General features: G+C 34.2%; 1 protein-coding gene across 5 annotated transcripts in view; it reads left to right on the forward strand.

Annotated features, from left to right (window-relative positions):
• Edem3 (ER degradation enhancing alpha-mannosidase like protein 3) overlaps nt 1-19,795 on the forward strand; it is a 76,477-nt gene that overhangs the window by 38,960 nt on the left and 17,722 nt on the right. For 3 of the 5 annotated variants that reach the window (XM_063240295.1, XM_063240297.1, XM_063240299.1), the window contains 9 exons: nt 1,891-1,988; nt 3,273-3,398; nt 3,555-3,638; nt 5,067-5,150; nt 5,667-5,791; nt 15,015-15,180; nt 15,392-15,546; nt 16,647-16,803; nt 18,840-19,031. In XM_063240295.1, coding sequence (XP_063096365.1) covers nt 1,891-1,988; nt 3,273-3,398; nt 3,555-3,638; nt 5,067-5,150; nt 5,667-5,791; nt 15,015-15,180; nt 15,392-15,546; nt 16,647-16,803; nt 18,840-19,031 — 1,187 coding nt within the window. The remainder of the gene's footprint in view (nt 1-1,890; nt 1,989-3,272; nt 3,399-3,554; nt 3,639-5,066; nt 5,151-5,666; nt 5,792-15,014; nt 15,181-15,391; nt 15,547-16,646; nt 16,804-18,839; nt 19,032-19,795) is intronic. The other 2 variants (XM_063240296.1, XM_063240298.1) reach the window with 1 other exon arrangement.

A 19,795-nucleotide genomic window follows, 5' to 3' on the forward strand; every position in this document is an offset into this window, starting at 1 on the left:
AGTGACTGTCTCTCTTTCTAATAATTTAGCTATATCAGCTTTAACTTACATAGTACTTACCTTCTATATTTTCTTGCATCCTTTACTTTCATTCTTTGCAGGTGGCTTAAGTGTATCTTTTGTAAAACTTAACACATTTATACATCTTTGTCAGTCTTTGCCTTTTAATTGCTGAGTTCAGCCTATACATCTATCAATATTTTGAATATATTTGGATTTCTTATACTATTTGAATCTTCATTAGATCCCACTTTTTGTTTCTTTTTATTTTTTGTTGATACTTATATTTACCTCCTAAAAGCATGAACTTTAATATGCTTTCCTCTTTGTCTCCTGTTTCCTGAGTCTGTGTTCTTTTACTCTGATGTCAGTATTTAGTTCTTATTATGTTTTCTCTTTTTCTTTTGTTCTTGGTGTTTTCCCCACCCCCATCTATTTAAAGGTAACTGACTTTCTAAAGGTATTTAGTTACTTGTATTTTGTGTACTATTTATAACATTTTCTAGGTTCATTTCCTATCTGTGTTTCTGTTTTTACAGATTTAACCAATTGCAGATTGAAAATATTTAGAAAAAAATTGTACTGAACATATATAAACTTCTTTTTTCTTCTCTTTATTCCCTGGACAACATAGTACAACCACCATTTGTGTAGCATTTACATTGTATTAGGTATTCTAAGTAATCTAGAGATGATTTTAAAATATATGAGAGAATGTAAATAGATGATACGCAAATTCCATGCCATTTTATATAGGTGGTTTGAGTGTCCTTGGATTTCATGGTCCTGAAATCATTCTTCCACAGATACTGAGGAATAATTGTATTTCATTTCAGACTGTTTTCAATAGTTTCTGATAGTTGATATAGCCTTATATGCTTAACAGTTTTTTTTTCATATTTGAGTGATAATTTGGTTGTATGTAATTTGTGACTTATTTTCCTTCAGTTTTTAAAAAGGTATAACTTTATTGTATTTTTTACATCTCATGAAGTAATGTGATATCATTCTTATTTTTATATCCTTGTATGCATTCTCTCTTTCCTTTATAAAATTATGACTATTAAAGAGAAATTTTTCGGAGGGCATGGTTGCACATGCCTGTCATCCCAACAATGTAGGAAGCTGAGGCAAGAGGATTGCAAATTCAAGGCCAGCCTGGGCAATTTTGCAAGATCCTGTATCAAAATAAAATAGGGAGGGTCGGAGATGTAGCTCAGCACCCTATTTGTTCCACCTCTTAAATTTAGGCAGAGATTTTCCTGTCTCTTCTTTGGTATTCTGTGGGACTTTTCCATTTAAAATCTTTGTTTTTAATTGCTAAAAATTCATCTTTATTGTTTAGACAAGTTTATCTTTTTGACTTTTATTTAACTTTTTGCAGTTTTTCTTACCTAAATCACTATCACATCTATTTTTATTTTCTACCTATCTTCACTCTGTAATATATCCTGCTTTTTTTTTTTTTTTTTTTTTTTTTTTTTTTTTTTTGTCTTTTTTTTTTTGAGACAGGGTCTCGCTATGCAGTTCAGGCTGGCCTTGAGCTCACTTTGTAGCCCAGGCTGGTCTTGAACTCACAATGATCCTTCCACCTCAGCCTCCCGAGTGCTGGGATTACAGGCATGAGCCACCACACCCGGCACTATCCTGCTTTTAAATAAGACCTTTGTGGCCAATTTTGCAAAGTAAATTTAAAAAAAGAAAAAGCAATTATCAGCAAGGGAACTATTATTCATATTGTGAAGTTAATGTTTCTGTCAGTGCGTGTAATTTTTAGTTCGTGCTTAGACTAGTTTTACATTCTTGGTGTTCTGGTACCCTTATTTGTATTCTATTAAGATTTTTAAGACTTGTTTAATAAATGTTCGTATCTATTCATATTTTCTACAGATAGTGGAGTTGGAGCAGGAATTGATTCATACTATGAATATCTGTTAAAAGCTTATGTCTTGCTTGGAGATGATAGTTTTCTGGAGAGATTTAATACAGTAAGTTTATAAAATCTTGTGTTAATTTTATAGCCAATTTCATTTAAGTTCAGATTCTGATACAGACTGAGTTATCTGAGTGACAGTCTTAAAATAATTGATTTTTAAATGTGTGCTATAGCTTTTTGTCTGTATTCACTGATGATGTTTGATAGGGAGGGGGCTACATACAATTCTAAAAATTTGTTTGGATTTCGTCTTTTATCAGAAATTTTGGATCTGCCAGTAGGGATAAAATATTGAGTTTTTGAAAAATACAAGAAGGATAGTTTTTGAAACAGGTTACAGTTAGGAAGTAACTACCTTATTGGCCTGTATTTCTCATCTATAAAATGAGAGCCCTAGTAGTATTTATTGGGTCATTGGGAGAATTAAATGGGCTTCATATATGAAATGACTAGACAGTACCTCATTATGTGGCAGTAATAATGATTAAAATAACATGGTAATAATGATTACTGTTAATAATGTTTAAAGTTTATAGCAAAACAAAACCTATTAAAAATTCTAATATATCAATTAAATACTGTCACATAGTTACTTGATTATAATATGATTTTCTTGAGATAAATTATTGGGTTGGATATATAACTCTTCCTATGATAAAAGCTGAAAAGTATCTAGAAGATGAAAAAAGAAAGAGATAAAGTTTCCAAGACCATAAAAGGCAGAAACAGCAGGCCGTAAAAGTGATAATAGTGATTAGATGCATTAGTTTCAGTAGTGGTGAGCACCAAAATATTATGTTTTGAAAAGAGAATTAATTTCCTCAACCCAGGAGGAAACTAATTCTTTACTGTAGAATTCTGTTACCTGAGGCCTAAGAATGTGATTGGGATATAAAGCTCTACTGACCATGGTCCAGCCTCATAGGAGACAGGGATGTTTAGATCTGTTTCCCTCAGAACATTCTTTTATATCTTTTTTTTTTTTTTTTTTGGTCTTTTTCCTTTTTATTGGCACCGGGAATTGAACTCAGGACTGCCTGCTTGCAAGGCAGGCGCTTATGCCGCTGAGCTAAATCCCCAGCCCCCGCCCTCAGAACATTCTATATTAAATATAGTCTTTAATATTCTGCATCTAATTCAAGGATATATGCAAATATATACACTTTAGAAAGATTTCCATCTAAAACAATTTAAATACTTAGTTAATTGAAAAGTATTAATTTATTTGTAAATGTATTAAATTCAAGCTCAATTTTTTCACTGTCCTATTCAATGTGTTTAGAGTAGTACATCTTCCTTCATCTACTTTCGTGAACACATTGTTGTGATCTTTTAGCACTATGATGCCATAATGAGGTACATTAGCCAGCCACCTCTTCTGCTTGATGTGCATATCCACAAACCAATGCTGAATGCTCGGACTTGGATGGATGCTTTGCTTGCCTTTTTTCCAGGTTTACAGGTATAAAGAACTCTTTTTTCTAAATTGTAGAATAAAATTATTTTAATTAAGTACATTTATGTCACATTACAAAAAATGCAAATTTCTATGTATGTAATGTTATAGATAGCATTAACTCATATTTTACTAATCATTGTGTTTTGTTGTTGACTTCAGGTTTTAAAGGGGGATATTAGACCTGCTATTGAAACTCATGAAATGTTATATCAGGTGATTAAAAAACACAATTTTCTACCAGAGGTAAGCAATTAATCTTTTACATTCTCATTACTTAAATATTTGTAGTATAAATTGCTAATTTAAAGAGAGAAAACATCATGTTTGTTGTTTATTTTTATGGTTATTTAATTATTTTTGGTTTATGCAGAATTGTTTATGTTTTTGTTTTTCTTCATGTATTAAGAAAAGTATATTTTAGGATAATGTATATTTATTTTAAAACAGTCTTCCATCTTAATGTCTTTCAAGCCTTTCTAATGATAACATTGCAATCTCCCACCCTCTTCTCCACCCTTTTATTTCTGTTATACTGGAGTTTAAACCCAAGCCCTCACCGTGCTAGGCAGACTCTCTACTATTGAGTTAAAGCCCCAACCCTAATCTTCCTGATTTTTAGAGCACTTACCCTTCTATGTTTACCCACCAACTAGGGAACCCGTGTTACCTTTTATTTTCTGAAGTCTTTTTTTTTTTGAAAACTGCATGCATTGAATGTACTTTGATCACACCTGCTTCCTGGAAATTTGAAGAATGCTGACTGAGAATTGCTCTTCATTTTTTAAAGAAAAAAACCTTATGTTGGTAATAAATATTTTTTCCTAGAGTGTTATGGCAAGATTTTAATGGTATGCTTTCTGGCTTTCTAGAAATGTACCATTACAAATTTCCAAATGTGTGTATAGCCTTGTTGTAGCCTTGATTATTGATTAACCTCTGTGAGATACCTAAGCTTCCCACCAATGTAGAATGCTTCCTAAAGTGTTTGTTTCAGAAAGTGTAGTTTTATTAGTTTTCAGCTGAGTAGACATTACATTGAGAAAGTTCATATCCATGCAGAATAAAATGCGGTTTCAACTAAACACATCTTTCATTAAAGTTTTTAATCTGGTTGCCATAAAAACATGTTGCTTTCTTTTCTCTTTTAAACTAGTTGACTCTGTTCTTGAATAAATTTCAAATAGACTAATTTATTTTTAAGTAAATACCTTGTCTCATTTGACAAAGGACTTGAAGTTGTTACAGAAGGAAATGTCTAAATTAAGATTATATACATATATTACTTAAAATTAGCTAAAAGTAGTAGATTATATAAAGAGAAAAAATACAGTTATGTAGACTGTCAGGATCTAGGTAATAACATTACCGATTTTCATTACTTCATTACTGACTTTTCCTGATTTTTCCAATAGCCCAAATATTTAAAGTAATGCACCGAATTGGTAAAAGTAATAGCCTTGCAAAAAGTGTTTGTGATTTCAGCAATGAAAATAGATGTTTTATAGATGAAAATATATCATGATTGATCTTTTAATTTTACCCTGTATAATTTAATACATATTACTATATATTACAGAAGAATTTGTTTATATTTTGTTATTTGTTTATGTTTATATTGTTTATATTTTATGTTTATTTGTTTATGTTTATTGGTATGACTTTTTTTTCTAGGCATTTACTACAGATTTCAGGGTACACTGGGCTCAGCATCCTTTAAGACCAGAATTTGCTGAAAGTACTTACTTCTTATATAAAGTAAGATAATTTACCTCTTTTTGCTTTTTGATCCCCACTCTCTCTTGGGTCTCTTACTCCTTTATACCAGAAGCTAGAATTTAATACTATCATGGTTGAATATATTCCAGTTTATATTCATCTGGCCCATAGAGTTATTGAAAGATACAAGACTTGACATATGTATTTTTATGCCTATCAAAAATATTCTTGTAAACATGTTTTGAAGAGAAATTGTCATCCTAGAGTTGCTTTCTAAAGTATGTCTCTTGCTTTTCTTCAATCAGGAAAACCTTTTGGGCATTAGAAATCTAATCTAAATGCTAAAGTTTACAGTTGAGTAACTTTTAAATTGTTTGTTTAAGAAATTCTGTAAAGTGGATCCAGGGCTTATTTGCAGATAGGTAGGTTCCATATGACATGCATGACAGTGCCCAACAGTGCCTGACACCTTGTAGTTATTCAATAAACATTTAATAAATTAATGGCCATGGTAATATATAATATATGTGTATAATGTATTCTCCTTTTTAATAGGCTACAGGAGATCCTTACTACCTTGAAGTAGGAAAAACTCTTATTGAAAATTTAAATAAGTATGCTAGAGTGCCTTGCGGATTTGCTGCCATGAAGGATGTTCGTACTGGAAGTCATGAGGACAGGTAAAACAATTGCTAACATTCCCTTTCCTCAGAGTACTCTGAAACAGCACAAAATACAGCTACCTGTGAGGATTTAAAGAAGTTTATGAAAGATATTTGCGGGTGTAAACCTTAGTTTATTATGTGTATTTTTCTTCAACTCTTTTGAATAAACTCATTCTAAACTGATTAAAAATTTGTATTACAGTGCCTGGCATGTAGTATGTGCTGAAATGATTTTTAAATGATAAGTGAATGATTGTTAAATATCAGAATCTTGGTATAAGGGGATTAGAAATATTGTTCCTTCCCCTGTTAAAGTATTAGAAATTATCAAGATGATAATGAAAAGTCAGGATTATAATTCATATTCAGTTAAGACCTCTAAAACACTGCCGTAGTGTGTGTATACTTACACATATTATGTGCTTTAGTAGAAAAGGGATCAGAAGTTGATAAGAGCAAAAAATGAAAGCATGGGGTTCTGTGTATTGTCTATAACATTTATTAACCATTTCCTATAATTTTTCTAAGCATTCTGAATGCTTAACTCATTTGGCCCTTTACAACAGCCCTGTGAAATGTAATTCTATTATAATCGTCATGCTAAAGATGAAGAAAACAAGCTAAGGAGAAGTTAGAGAATTTGCTGAAGACCACATAATAAGGCTAAGGTCAGAATTCTAATCAAATCACTTCAGCTTTTGATAACTATGTTACACTGATAGTTAATTCAAAGAACAACTTAGTACCTCCTATATGCCAGACACCGCACTTATGTATGAGGTTGAATATTAGAACCAGTTCTTGCCCTCCCATGGATTGTAATTAGTGAATAAAATAGTTGTGTAAAGAAATAATCACAAATATATGACATGTGCTTTAGTAGAAAAGGGATCAAAAGTTGAAGAATTGTGAAGGAAGATATTCCTTAACGGAGTTCTAGATATTAGAACTCCTTTTTTTCCTTTCACCAAATATTCCTTTAATTATACTGTTCTGGGGCCTCTTACTGCTACTTTGCCTGATTCTTTTTTTTGGTAGTGGGGATTGAACTCACGACCTCACACTTGCAAGGCAGGTGCTTATGCCGCTGAGCTAAATCTCCAGCCCGCTTTGCCTGATTCTGATGTACCTCAGTATATAGTCCATTTCTTAAACTGTCATGTCCATAGATTGGAGATGTAGCTCACTGGTACAGTTTTTGCCCAGCATGCATGAGGCTCTGGATTTGATCCTAACACCACAAAAAATAAAGATGAAAAATAAATCATCTTCAGAACTAAAAATAGTAGAACTAAAATATTCAGAACTAAAAAAATAAAAAGATGTATCCTGCACAACAGCACTGTAACCATCTGAATTCAGACAAGAGAGTGCTGATATTTTGACTGGCTAATAGGTTTGTGCCTAACCAGTTAAGGACTGGTGCTTCGTCAGCTCACCATTCTCCTTGGGGTAGTATGTATATAGCCTAAAAAAATGTTTGAGAACTACTAGCCTTCATTATAGTGTGTTATTAGATGTGCTTTAGTTTTATTAGCTTTATTAAGTTCAGCTCACAGTGACCTTGTGATTGATCCTAAGTAGTCTCAGATACTTATCAATAGCCTGGTGTCACATGGATGTTCTCCACCGTATTTTCAACAGCTATTTGTTGTTATTGAGCAGCTGTTTTTAAATGTAAACTTAAAACTTTATATTTAGCCAGTAGTTTTTTTTTAACTTTTTATATCCAGACGAGTATCATTTTAGTAATCTAATCTCCTAGCTAAACTCCAGTTTTTAGTGATCTATGGTTTGTAAATTTTTTTCCCATGAAAATTACTGGAAAGAAATAATAGACTAGGACCCAGGACCTCTTGACATGACTCTTGAAAGTATTCAGTTACAGGCTGTTTGCATTTGGTTGCTTATTCTCTCTCTCTCTCTCTCTCTCTCTCTTTTTTTTTTTTTTTTTTTTTTTTTCTCTGTGCTTGCCAGGCAGGTGCTTACACTACTGAGCTAAATCCCCAGCAGGTTGCTTATTCACATGCAGATCTATTGGTACCATTTTTTGGCTAACTAGCACCCTCATGCAACCCCTGCCCCCTACAAATTTTAAAAGGAAAATTACCTGTATTTTTTCTAATCATCTGATTACTGAAAAGTAATCATCTGATTACTGAAAAGAATTTAAATGTTTAAAAAAAGAAAAAAATCTTTTAGGATACTCTCCCCTACCTGCCTAAGATAATTGTTGTTAGCAATGTAATAGTCTTTTAAACACTTTTACTGCCTGTATGTTTACATTTATATACATGTTTTATGTTTTTTATTTAAATTTTAATTTTTACTAGTACATGTTTGCAATATTTAATCTTCCATTCATCATGGGGAGTTGGTACATGTATATAACATGTCTGAAATAGTTTCAGACTTCTCTTCTCCACTTCTTCCTCCTTCCCTTCATCTCTTGGTCCCCTTCTCATTTGGAGCATGTTTATGGCTTTTGAATACAAATTAGTACTCAATTTGTTAGCTTTGCTTCATTCTCTAATTCACATTTTAGTAGTCTTACCATGTCTCATTTTTTCCTAAATGTTTACAAATTGTTTTATAATCAAATTTGTCAGATATCAATGTTTTGCTTATTAGTCTACAGTTCTCAAAATAACATTTGCTCATGATACTAGCTGTTGGGACAGAAAAAATTAAACTGTGATAAGTGAATTGTAGGTCTACAGGAAAGGTTTTTATTGTCTAATTATTAATATCTAAAACAAATAAAAGTTTTAAAACATTATAGTGAGTTTCCATTCCAAAATGTTTTTAAAAATCATTTATATGTAAGAGAAAGAAAAGCTGTAGTTTTGATTTCGTACATATATCAGGTACTATGCTAACTGAGGGACATACAGTATATACCAGTGTTATAAGTGTACATATTATGTTCTTTTTACAGAGAATAAACCAAAGCCACAGCCCTTATATGATTTCTCAGTGATCACAGAGCTAGTTTAGGGAAGATATTTCTGTTTCCAAAATCCATGTTCTTTACTATGTGGTCTGTTGCCTCTCTTGTTCATTCTTTAGTAATTAAGTACCTACTATATGCAGGAAATTGTGCTTGGCCAGAGGTGTGATATTATGCAGACTGCCCAATGAACTTGTTTCTGCCAAAACCTTGGATGCTGTTGTGGCTCGTATCTAGATATTCCTCTAAAGCTTCTTGTGGTCATAGATGGGACATTTTAGAAGTGGCTAGATCCAGAGTGTGTGATCCTGGTACCAGTTAGTCCATTGATTGGCTTGGCCTTATTCTGGGTAGGACTAAGGGTGCCCCCCCTTAGTGTCATGCTACCAATTCTAAAGTTGAATACCCTAGATGGAATATAAGGGGCAGAGTCATTGCTTGTTGCAAGTTGCTTCTGCCTCTATTGCTGCTGCTGTCTTCTGCTGTCTCTTGTCTGTTGTGTGATGCCCTTCTGAGAACCCAAAATAAGCTTTTGTCCTTTAAATTTGGGTGTCAAATATTTTGTCTGATCAATGAGAAAAGTAACTAACTCAGAATTTTGTACCAGGGAAGTCAGGTCATTGCAGTGACTGTACCTGACCATGTGGTTCAGAGCCTTTGGAACTGGCTTGTGGGAAGAATTTGAAAAGGTTTGAAGATGCCAGCTGTTGAATTGGCCCTAGAATGTCTTGAGCCATAGTTGATGGGAGATTCTTGTCAGAACTTAAAAGACCAGAATGCTGATAGAAATGCTGCCAATAAAGACCAGGCTCAGGAGGTTCCTCCTGGAAAGAAGGACTGCATTGCTTGTTGGTCTACTGATGATGTGTGATACGCCTTGGTAGAAAGTTTATTTGCCATTTGCTTGTGTCTAGAGACTTTGCTTGAGGCTAAGGGCTCCAGACTAAGTTGGAGAAGAAATTTCAAGACAGTCTAATGTTGAGGTTATGACATGGCTACTGTTGGGAACCTTTAGCCAGATCTATATTGAGAATCAAAAACAAAAAGCCCAGTAGAAGAATGATTGTGAGTTTAGCCAGAAAGGAAGCTCCAGGAAAGCTGTGGACTGTGGAGGCATAGCAGAGGAAAACTTGGTTGCTGAAAAGGAATGCTGACTGCTGAAAAGGACTATGGAAAAGATGGCTTGAGGACATCACAAGAAACAGCAGGGCTCCAAGTCTCTGCAGTCTCAAAGTTGGAAAAGTGAAAGAATTTTCTTTAAGAGGAGAACCCCAGAGTACCATGTTCCAGGATCGCAGTAGCCTAGAGAATTTGTTCCTTGGGATAGAGTTCAGAGCACTCAGCAGTCCAGGAACTTGACCTGTACAACCAGGAGAGAAAGAAGCCTGAGTCTTGCTCAAGCTGGCGACACACCTTGCCATCATTCATGTGGTACTGGTTTTAGATGCATGCAGAATGCAAGAGTTGTGAGATCAGGGTGACTTCCACCCACATTTCAAAAGAAAATCTGGGAGGCCAGGCAGTGTGCCCCTGAGAAGTCATGTGTAAAGCTGTATAAGTATGAGGCTGAAGGTACAGTTAGAGACCATAGAATGTTGGAGAAGTCAGGAGTTTGGCTCATCTGAGGAAAGCTGCAAGGAGTTAGCAAAGCTGGCCAAAAACAGAAGCCAGAAGTGCTGTAGGGGTGCAGCCTCTCAAACCCTTTGGAATTCACATTTTGTCACAGATTGCCAGGGATGCTGGAAGTGGAGTTACGGGATTTAATGTTTGTCTTGTTGGGTTTTGGTCTTGCTTTGTATCCTCCTCTTTGTACCTTTTGGAATGGAATTGTTTGTTTTGTGCCATTTGTATGTTGGAAGTGTTTTAACTTTCTTTTCATTTGCGTTTTAGAGGAGACTTTAAACTTGGGCTTCTCAGCAGTGCTGAAACTTTTAGGACTTTGACAACTCTTGGAGGTGAACCAAATACCTTTTGCATAAAAGGATGTGCACAAATCTTTGAGGGGTCAGGGGCAGGCTGTTAGAGCTTGTGTTTAGCCTCATCAGTCATAGGTGGGGTTTTTCAGAGGTGACTGTATCTGGCGTTTATGATGCTAGGTCTAAATTGTATGACGCTGGGATGGAGGGTATGTGATTACTTAAATTAGTCCACTGATTGGTTTGACATAGTTTTGCATGTGGATAATGGGAAGGCCCTCCAGATAGCCTAGATAAAATATAAAGGACAGAGAGAAGGCTGCTGTGGTTGTCACCTGTAGCTTTCTCTACTGCTTGCTGCCTTGCTACCGTCTGCCTGCTTTGAACAGTTTCTTTTCTCCTATGCCAGCCAACTATGAACAGACATGTCTACAAACTGTGGGCTAAATTCCTCCTTTAATCTTGAGTATTGAGTACTTTGTCTCAACAAAGAGAAAAGACAGATGCTTTGGGAAACAGTAAATTTAATTGAATTTGATAGTATAATGCCTTCTATCAGTTGTCTTTTCTTGAACCTTTTTATTTCAACTTTTTAAAAAGTTATTAAAACTTTATAACATAAGTCATTCATAAAGGCACAGATACTTTTTTAAAAATTTTATTTAAGGAGAAAAAAACAAAAAGGGTACAAATTATACAGAATTTCAGAAAAAAACAGTAGCAAATCACTAGTTAATAGATTACATATTGTCATCTTAGAAATCGTTGTTTAAGTTACAAAATGAAAGCGTATAAAGTGGACATTCAAACAGTGAGATTGCAAACAGTTCTGTTCAATGATCCAACAAAACTCAGTAATATGGTTATCTATCCTATACACTTAAATATACATGCAGTTATATCCTTTAGAGCACTTTCTTTTCCTCTCTATTGTACAATGACAATTACACATTTTGGGTTTTATTACTACAATTCTTATTACATTTTTTTGAAGAGAATAAAACCAAATGTGACATAACAAAACAGAGTCAGTCAAATCAAAGGATGGACATAATACATAATGTAAAAACAAAATACAAGGTGATCAACAATGGTTACCATAATGCCTCTTGCTATCTTAAAAAGATTTGCCTATATGATCAGTTATAATAAAATTGAACAAAACAGTAAAGAACAAAACCAATAAAACCAAAACATTGGAGACATTACAGGACTTCATAAGAAGATAATAGTCAGCCAGAATGGGTGTCAAATGAATCTTATTGTCTTCACAGTTGTTGCTACACTTTCAAACTTGGTACTATCAAGCAAAACAGAATAGAGAAAAATCAGTCAAAACAAGATGATGAGAGCAATACAGGGTTTCAAATCAAGTTAATAGGAAATCAAGGTGGGTTACTATAATATATCCTGCTATTTTTTATTTATTTTTCCCTTAATTAAAAAGATAAAAAAGTAAATAATAAAAAAAGGAGATTGAGATAAAAGAGGACATAACAACAAAACAGCGCAGGTCAAAACATAACCATTTAAGCAAAATAGGGTTTCACCACAAGATATCCCGACATAAAAGTAGTTACCATAGTGTCTCTTTCCATGAAATCTTTGAGTATAACTTCGTATACTCTAGCATCAAACATATCAAGACAATGTAAAACCATTCAAGAGAATGACAGTATTACAGGGTATTTAGAATCAATTAACAGAAAATGAACAATGGTTTCTGTATAATCTCCTTGTCTATAAAAGTTTTTGTTTATATTATCACATATAATAAAATCCAATAAGACACAACATGTTAAGAACTTTGGAGACAGAAGAACAAAAGCTTGATGGGACATCAAAGCAAGATGATATTAAATCAGCACTAGCTATTATGATGTCTTGTTTTCTCCAAAATAGCTGATCCTGCCATCCAACCTTCTCTGCCTCATTTCTGTTGAGCTCTTTTTTCTGTCATTAGTTGTCAGTTTGTCTTCTTCATTTCACTTTCTGCTCCATTCATTGTAGTCTCTCCCACTGTTTCTGGAATCTTGGTATTTTTCTCTTTTAGAATATCCTGCAGTATTCTCTGTAGAGTTGAATTGGTGGTTGCAAATTCCCCTAGTTCCTCTTTATCTTGGAAGCACCTTGTTTTTCCATCAATTTCTAGGGACAGTTGTGCAGGATATATCAATCTTGGCTGGAGGTTATTATCTTTCAAAGCTTGAATTATTTCCACCCACGCTCTTCGTGATTTGATGATTTGTGCCGAGAAGTCTGCTGTAATTCTGATGGGTATTCCCATCAGAATTGTAAGTGATCTGTTTCTTGTCTCTGATGGCTTTTAATATTTTGTTCTTATATTGGATTTCTGGAATTTTGATTATTATATGCCTGGGCGTAGCTCTGTTTGGGTTGTAGGTGGCTGGGGTCCTGTATGCCTCATACACCTGAATATCTTTACCTTTTGCTAAATTAGGGAAATTCTCCTTGATTATTTCTGTGAATAGCCTTTGTAGTTCCTGCGTTTGTGTCCCTACTTCTTCTTTTATGTTCTTAATTCTTAAGTTGTAGTTCCTTTTATCATCTTCCAGCCTTTGTATTATTGCTGTTTGTTTCCTTGTTATTTTTAAGAAGTTTTTCATTTCATGTTCCCACATTACAAATCTGTCCTCCAGTTCAGATAATCTATCCTTAGTTTCTTTCAAGCTGTTATGCCAGCTTTCAATAGAGTTTTTAGTTTCCTGATAATCTCTTTGAACCTGCTTCACGTATTCTATGTTTTCTCCATCAAACAATTCTCCTCTTTTTTTCTGTTCTTCCATTCCACCGTCTGTTTTTTCTTGGGCGGTGCTTAGCATTTCTCTAACTATTCTACTTATATCTTGCTTTACTTCATTAAATACTTTGCTTTTGAACTCGTCTATGAGGCTCCGGAGATAACACTTTATGTCTATTGGTGCCATGTCTGATATTGCATGTTTTATGTCCTCATCTCCTTGGCATTTCCCTTTCCTGGATCAGTGTTCTTGGGATTGGGGGCCGAGGACCCTTTCTTGTTGCTCCTTCTTCCCATATTTTTCATTCCTTCCATACAGGCGTATATAGGAGGCCCAGTTTCTTTCTTTGTTGGTTACAGTTTGTTTGAATCATGCTGGCTAGGTGTTCCTGCCCACCTCAGTGTACTAGGGAGACACAGACCTGGGCAGCCTCTTCTGGGCCCACCCCTCCAGGTTAACGTACTGAAGGCTTCATTTAGGGTACACAGCCAGGCGCTGGGTCCTGGTTTGGGCTAGCCTACTGGGTCTTAGTCCGCGGCGTCACCCAAGTGAAGCGCTCCCCACCAGTCCCGCTTGAGAAGGCAATATGTGACTAAAGTCACTGCAGTATTCTGTTCTGGCTAGTATGCCTGTTCCCAGAATGTCCTCTGTTTGAGCCTCCTAGTCTATGGAAGGGTGCCCCGTTCCTCTCACTCACCACAGGTCGATGCAGGGCTCCCCGCCAGTCCTGCTCTCAACTCCATTCACCTATTCCCCCTCTCAGAGCTTTCGCATCTCTGTTCCTGCTGTGCCAATTCAGATGCAGCAGCAGTGGCAGGAAATTCAAATCGTGGTTTCCAGACGCGCAGGTTCCAGCTTCAGTGCTGAGATTTTATCTGTTCCGGTTATAGCACCAGGACTGCATTTCCAGTTGGTTTCTCTCAGCTTGGTTCGTTCCTGGGTTGGCAGGGTATATCTCCCCTTGCTTAGGACTCTTCACACCGCACCATTCTTGGATTCTAAGTTGGCTATCTCAGAGAGCCTCCATAGCTGCTGTTGTCTATCTGCCATGTTCTCCCGGAATTCCATGTCTTTGCACAGATACTTTTATTCTCATTATTTCTCCACATTCTCTTTTGACAGGTATATACATATTTACAGTTACAATTATACTATTCACGACTTTGTGTTGTACTTTCTTCATATAAAAGTGATTTCCTTTGCCTTTAAATGGCTACATATAATAATCATCATTAAAATTGTGTGACTATCTAGTTCTTTTTTATTAATTGAAAATTCTACTATGGGTTTCACCTGTAAAATTCATCTGGGTTACTTCTCTTCTGTTACTTCTCTCTAGCAGAAATAGAGAACTTTTCCTGTTTGGAAGGCTTATGTAGAAATCTTATCTGCATTGTTGGCCAGATTGAAAGCATATGTGATGATAGACAGCTGCTCTGTTCTTTTTCCTTGAGGTGTAGTTGGAATCAAGCTCTTTCTGACAGTGACTGATGCTTTCTTTCATTCTTTGGCTATCTGAATTATTATAGATAAAAAGTTACTGAGCTTGACCCTGAATTTCACTTAAGTATTTTAATGTTCATATACTTATTTGTGACTTTTTATTTTAGAATGGATTCTTTCTTCTTGGCTGAAATGTTTAAATATCTTTACCTATTATTTGCTGATAAAGAAGACATTATTTTTGATATTGAAGATTACATCTTTACAACAGAAGCTCATCTATTACCTCTTTGGCTGTCTACTACAAATCAAAGAATCTCTAAGAAGAACTCAGTGAGTTTTTTAAATTAAATGCCTTATTTTCTTTTTTACTTCTACACATTTGTTTTATTTTTACAGGAAAAGGAAATATATAACTAGAATTCAACATATGTGCAAGTTTATTTTATTTTATTATATCCATCAAGTGCTCTTGTTTGTTAATAAACCATAATGTTAAGTAAAATAATTATTTTTATATACATAAAGTTCTTTTATATTGTAGACCTCAGAATATACAGAACTTGACGACAGTAATTTTGACTGGACTTGTCCAAATACTCAGATTCTCTTCCCTAATGATCCATTGTATGCCCAGAGCATTCGTGAACCCTTGAAAAATGTGGTGGATAAGAGCTGTCCCAGAGGCGTCATCAGAGTGTAAGATGTAATATTTTATGTTTTATTAGTATCAGAGGTAATTCTTACTAAATAACAGAGAATTTAAGTCTTTAGAAAACATTCTGTTAGACCGAAAATTTTAAAAATACTCACTTTTACCAAAAATACTGAGGTTTGTAGTTATCACTGATTAAAAGTTATTAGTAAAGTTAGGCAGTAAAGTTTACTTCGTAGTAATTTTTATAATGGAGTTTTCTTTGTCTAAGTAGTCAGCGGATAGTATGTAACAGTTTTTAATTTCTGTGGCTTTTTGGGTAGGGGGCAGTGCTAAGAGATTGAACCTAGGGTCTTCACACTGAACTACATTCCTAGCCCTTTTTATTTTTTACTTGAAGACAGTCCTGTTGAGTTTCTTAGGCTAGGTTCAAACTTGTGACCTTCTTGCATCAGCCTTCCAGAGTGCTGGGACTACAGATACCACATCTAGCTCTGTAGCTCATTTTTATATAAAATAGTTTCATCAGGTATTTCTACATTTTAGATGTGTAAGAAAATATCTTTTCTTACGTCTGTACTTCTTGTGTAGTACAAACACAATTTTCTGTTTTACTGTATTTTTACTTTTGGAGGTACTGTTTATTAAATAAATAAATTTGTGAATTAAAAATACTTTTGGCTTAAAGAACTCACTTTTTCCAGAAAGGTACATTAAAAAGATTATTTCAAAGATGTAAAAAAAAAAAATTCAAGTGAACATTACCATTCACAGCTACTATTGTTGCTTTGGTTTTAAAATATTGGAAGAAAGATCTGTGTTTTTATAGGAAGACACCAATAGTAAACAAATCCCCAAGCAAACCTATTCAGTACTTTCAAATAGATAGTTATGATATTCTTGATGAAAACCACCTTAAACAGATAATATACAGGTTTTTATACCTGGAAAATATATTTGAAAGCTGTATCACTTACTGATAACCAAAGTAATATATAGGAAAATAGTTATTTTCAGTTACTCCAGTTTCACTAGTTTTTAAATTAGCAGTGTGGAAAATATATAATATTATTTTTATTTGGCTTATGTTTTTTACTAGTTTTAGTTTGTGTTTTTTAAATGCCTTTCCTCTAATTACTTTTAGCAGAGAGGAGAGTTTCAGGAGTGGAGCTAAACCCCCTCTAAGAGCCAGAGATTTCATGGCCACTAACCCTGAGCATTTAGAAATCCTGAAGAAGATGGGGGTGAGTTTGATTCACCTGAAAGATGGGCGAGTCCAGTTGGTTCAACATGCAATCCAAGTAAGACATTGCTATACTGATTAGATATCATCTCTTCTCTTTTTTGATCTCCTTAGGCTTAACAAAATAATGGCATTTGACTGTTTAGGACTTTAAGTATGCAGTTTAGAGAATCAGAATTTTGCATTCAGAAGTATCTTGGAAAGTAGTTCAATTCTCTTGTAGTATAAATCAATTAAATCAGATTGGGCAATTTGCTAATGTCAATACAGTCAAAGATAGGACTCAACTTTAGAATTTCTTAGTCCATTGTCTTTCCACTGTTACTTTTATTTGGAGCATAATTTTACATGGTAGCTAATTTTAATATTTATATCTTAATGTTTCAGATTAGTTTTCCAGTAGCTACTGACTTTTTAAGTATTTCTTTTATCAAAGAAATCAATTTGTAGGTATTTGTGCCTAAGAAAGATAATGTGCTTTTTGGGGAAATATTTACTTTTTACTTTAAAAATTTTTATAAGATCTTTAAATTAGGGGCTGGGGATTTAGCTCAGTGGCATAAGCGCCTGCCTTGCAAGCAGGCAGTCGTGAGTTCGATCCCCGGTACTGATAAAAAGGAAAAAGACAAAAAAAAAAAAAAGATCTTTAAATTATTTACCTTGATTTTGAAAGAACTACATGATTTTCTGAGTAATTGAAACCTAAACCTGGATTCAGATATTCCTTAATCTCACCTTTTCACAATTTTACCTTTCCTTCACTTTTTTTTAATCTCATCTATATTCTTGTGACATCTGTCCTTCATTGAAAAAGTGTTCTTCCTTCTTGCTTAGGTTTCACTCATCTCCCTATGAATGAAATGGCATCTCTAGCTTTCACGTGAACCACCAATGATGTGATTACCCTCAAATAACTTTTTAATCGTTAATACAATTTAACTTCTGTATGGCTGTTAACTGACTTTCTTACAACATTTTTCTTTCTTGAGTTCTATGACATTCTAACAACATATTTTTTGTTTTTTCTTCTCTGTTCATTGCTTTATAAATTTCTTTGTAGCTCTCCTTGTTTGGCATATCTGTCTACTGTAGGCACTATCCAAGAATCTGGATGACATTTTGTTCTGTCTGCTTTTCAACAGTCTTTCCTATTTCTACAAGCTCAGCTATGAACTTTGTGCAAATGACTTCTTAGAAATATGTATGTAACCCTGATTTTTAACTTTACTCCTAACCACAATTTAAATGTCATACATTTCTGCATCTGTAGCTCGTCCTGTCCAAATGCGAATAACTCTTTTCTTCCCTTACCTCAGCCTTTCTGTTTTTGTTGCCTGTGTCACTAAACCCTGTCATCATTCTCTAAGTTAAACAGTACTAAAGATTTTAAGATAGATTTGAACATTGTCGCTTGGCTGTCTATCCTCCAGCTTCAATCAAGTCCTGTTGGTTTTTCTTGTGAAGTGTTAGGAATCTGTCTTCTTAGGTGTTCTTAAGCTTTCCTTCCACTAAAGTTCAATCCAAATGTTATTCCAAAGCTTTCTTAGATATAAGCAGAATCATTTGTTTCTTGTCTGTGATCTTATTCCACTTTTCTTGATAAATTTTATTGTAGTTAATTTTACATATCTTTTTCCTCTAGAAGACTTAAAAGGACCATTGTCCCAGTGCCCAAGCAGGCACTATGGTAGAAAAGATACTTAATATATATATATTTTGACTGAAATTGAATGTTAGTTCACAATTCAATGAGGTAGGATGTGGGTTAGATAGATTTATTTCTTCAAAGGCCAGGGCAGTGGGGAAAACACGAAGAGGAGCATTTCAGCACTTAATTGAAATCTAGTTCTCAAACTGCGTGAAACTGGTCTATAGAATAGTTAATGACACATTGTTAAAAATTCAGTTATTCCAAAAAATATAACTTGGCTGAAAATAAAATTTAAAGACAAGTAGGACTATAAATATTTAGTAGAAACCTAAATTAAAGGAGATATTTCAAGCAGAAGACTGTAATGTAGTTTATTTAGGAAATAAAAAAAGTTGGTGAATGTTTCCAGAAGAAAGTATAAAGTTAATCTGTTTCTTTTATAGGCTGCTAGTTCAATTGATGCTGAAGATGGATTGAGATTCATGCAGGAAATGATTGAGTTGTCAAGTCAGCAACAAAAAGAACAGCAGCTACCCCCACGAGCTGTACAGATTGTTTCTCACCCATTTTTTGGCAGGGTAGTGTTGACTGCTGGTCCAGCTCAGTTTGGGCTGGATCTCTCCAAGCATAAAGAGGTATGTCCATTTGAGATAGGCTTGTTGAAATTGCATTTAAAATAATATTAAGTACTCTTTAACTTATTTATCTCTTAATTTAGTAGTTTTAATTTATTTTAAAAACCCAGGAGTTAGAGATAAATAGCTTAGCTGTAGACCATATGCTCGATATGCATGAAGTCAGAGTTAAGTGCCTAGCACCACCACCATAAAAATAAAGTACCTAAATGTTCAATCACAAAGATTCACATAAACTAAAAGCATATCTTCAGAATTATACATGTTGTATATAATAATGTACAGTTTTATTTAAAGTATTTTTCAGAGTGCTGGTAGTGTGCGTACTTATACAAGGCTCTGGATTTAATCTTCAGTACTCAAAAAAGTATAAAATCAAATATTTTTGAGTAACTATATTCAATTCATTGGTCTCTAATACCTTCAATTTATCAAAAATGAATTTTCAGACTTTCTAATAACCTTACTTCGAACAAATTTAACTCAGGCAGTTAATGAAGGAAACAGCTAAAAACAGATACTCTGGCTCCAGTGGCTATGGAGAGCGTGAGTCCCTGAGAGTATACTGAGCAAACTTTGAAAACTAAGCTAGTTCATTCCTTTAGTCATAAATTAAAAAACAAAGACCTGTGTAGCTAAACATTCGCTGAGGATTGCAAAGTTGGAACCAGAGCCCAAGTGTCCTGAAAATCTAAAGTTAATGCTCTTTCCTTTCTGCTATTCATGATTTAAACTGTTTCATAGTACTATATATTAAACTGTAT

This window comes from Cavia porcellus, unplaced genomic scaffold (genome assembly GCF_034190915.1).
Source record: "Cavia porcellus strain 051 isolate PalLab524CR breed Dunkin Hartley unplaced genomic scaffold, mCavPor4.1 scaffold_29, whole genome shotgun sequence".
NCBI classification, from domain to species: domain Eukaryota; kingdom Metazoa; phylum Chordata; class Mammalia; order Rodentia; family Caviidae; genus Cavia; species Cavia porcellus.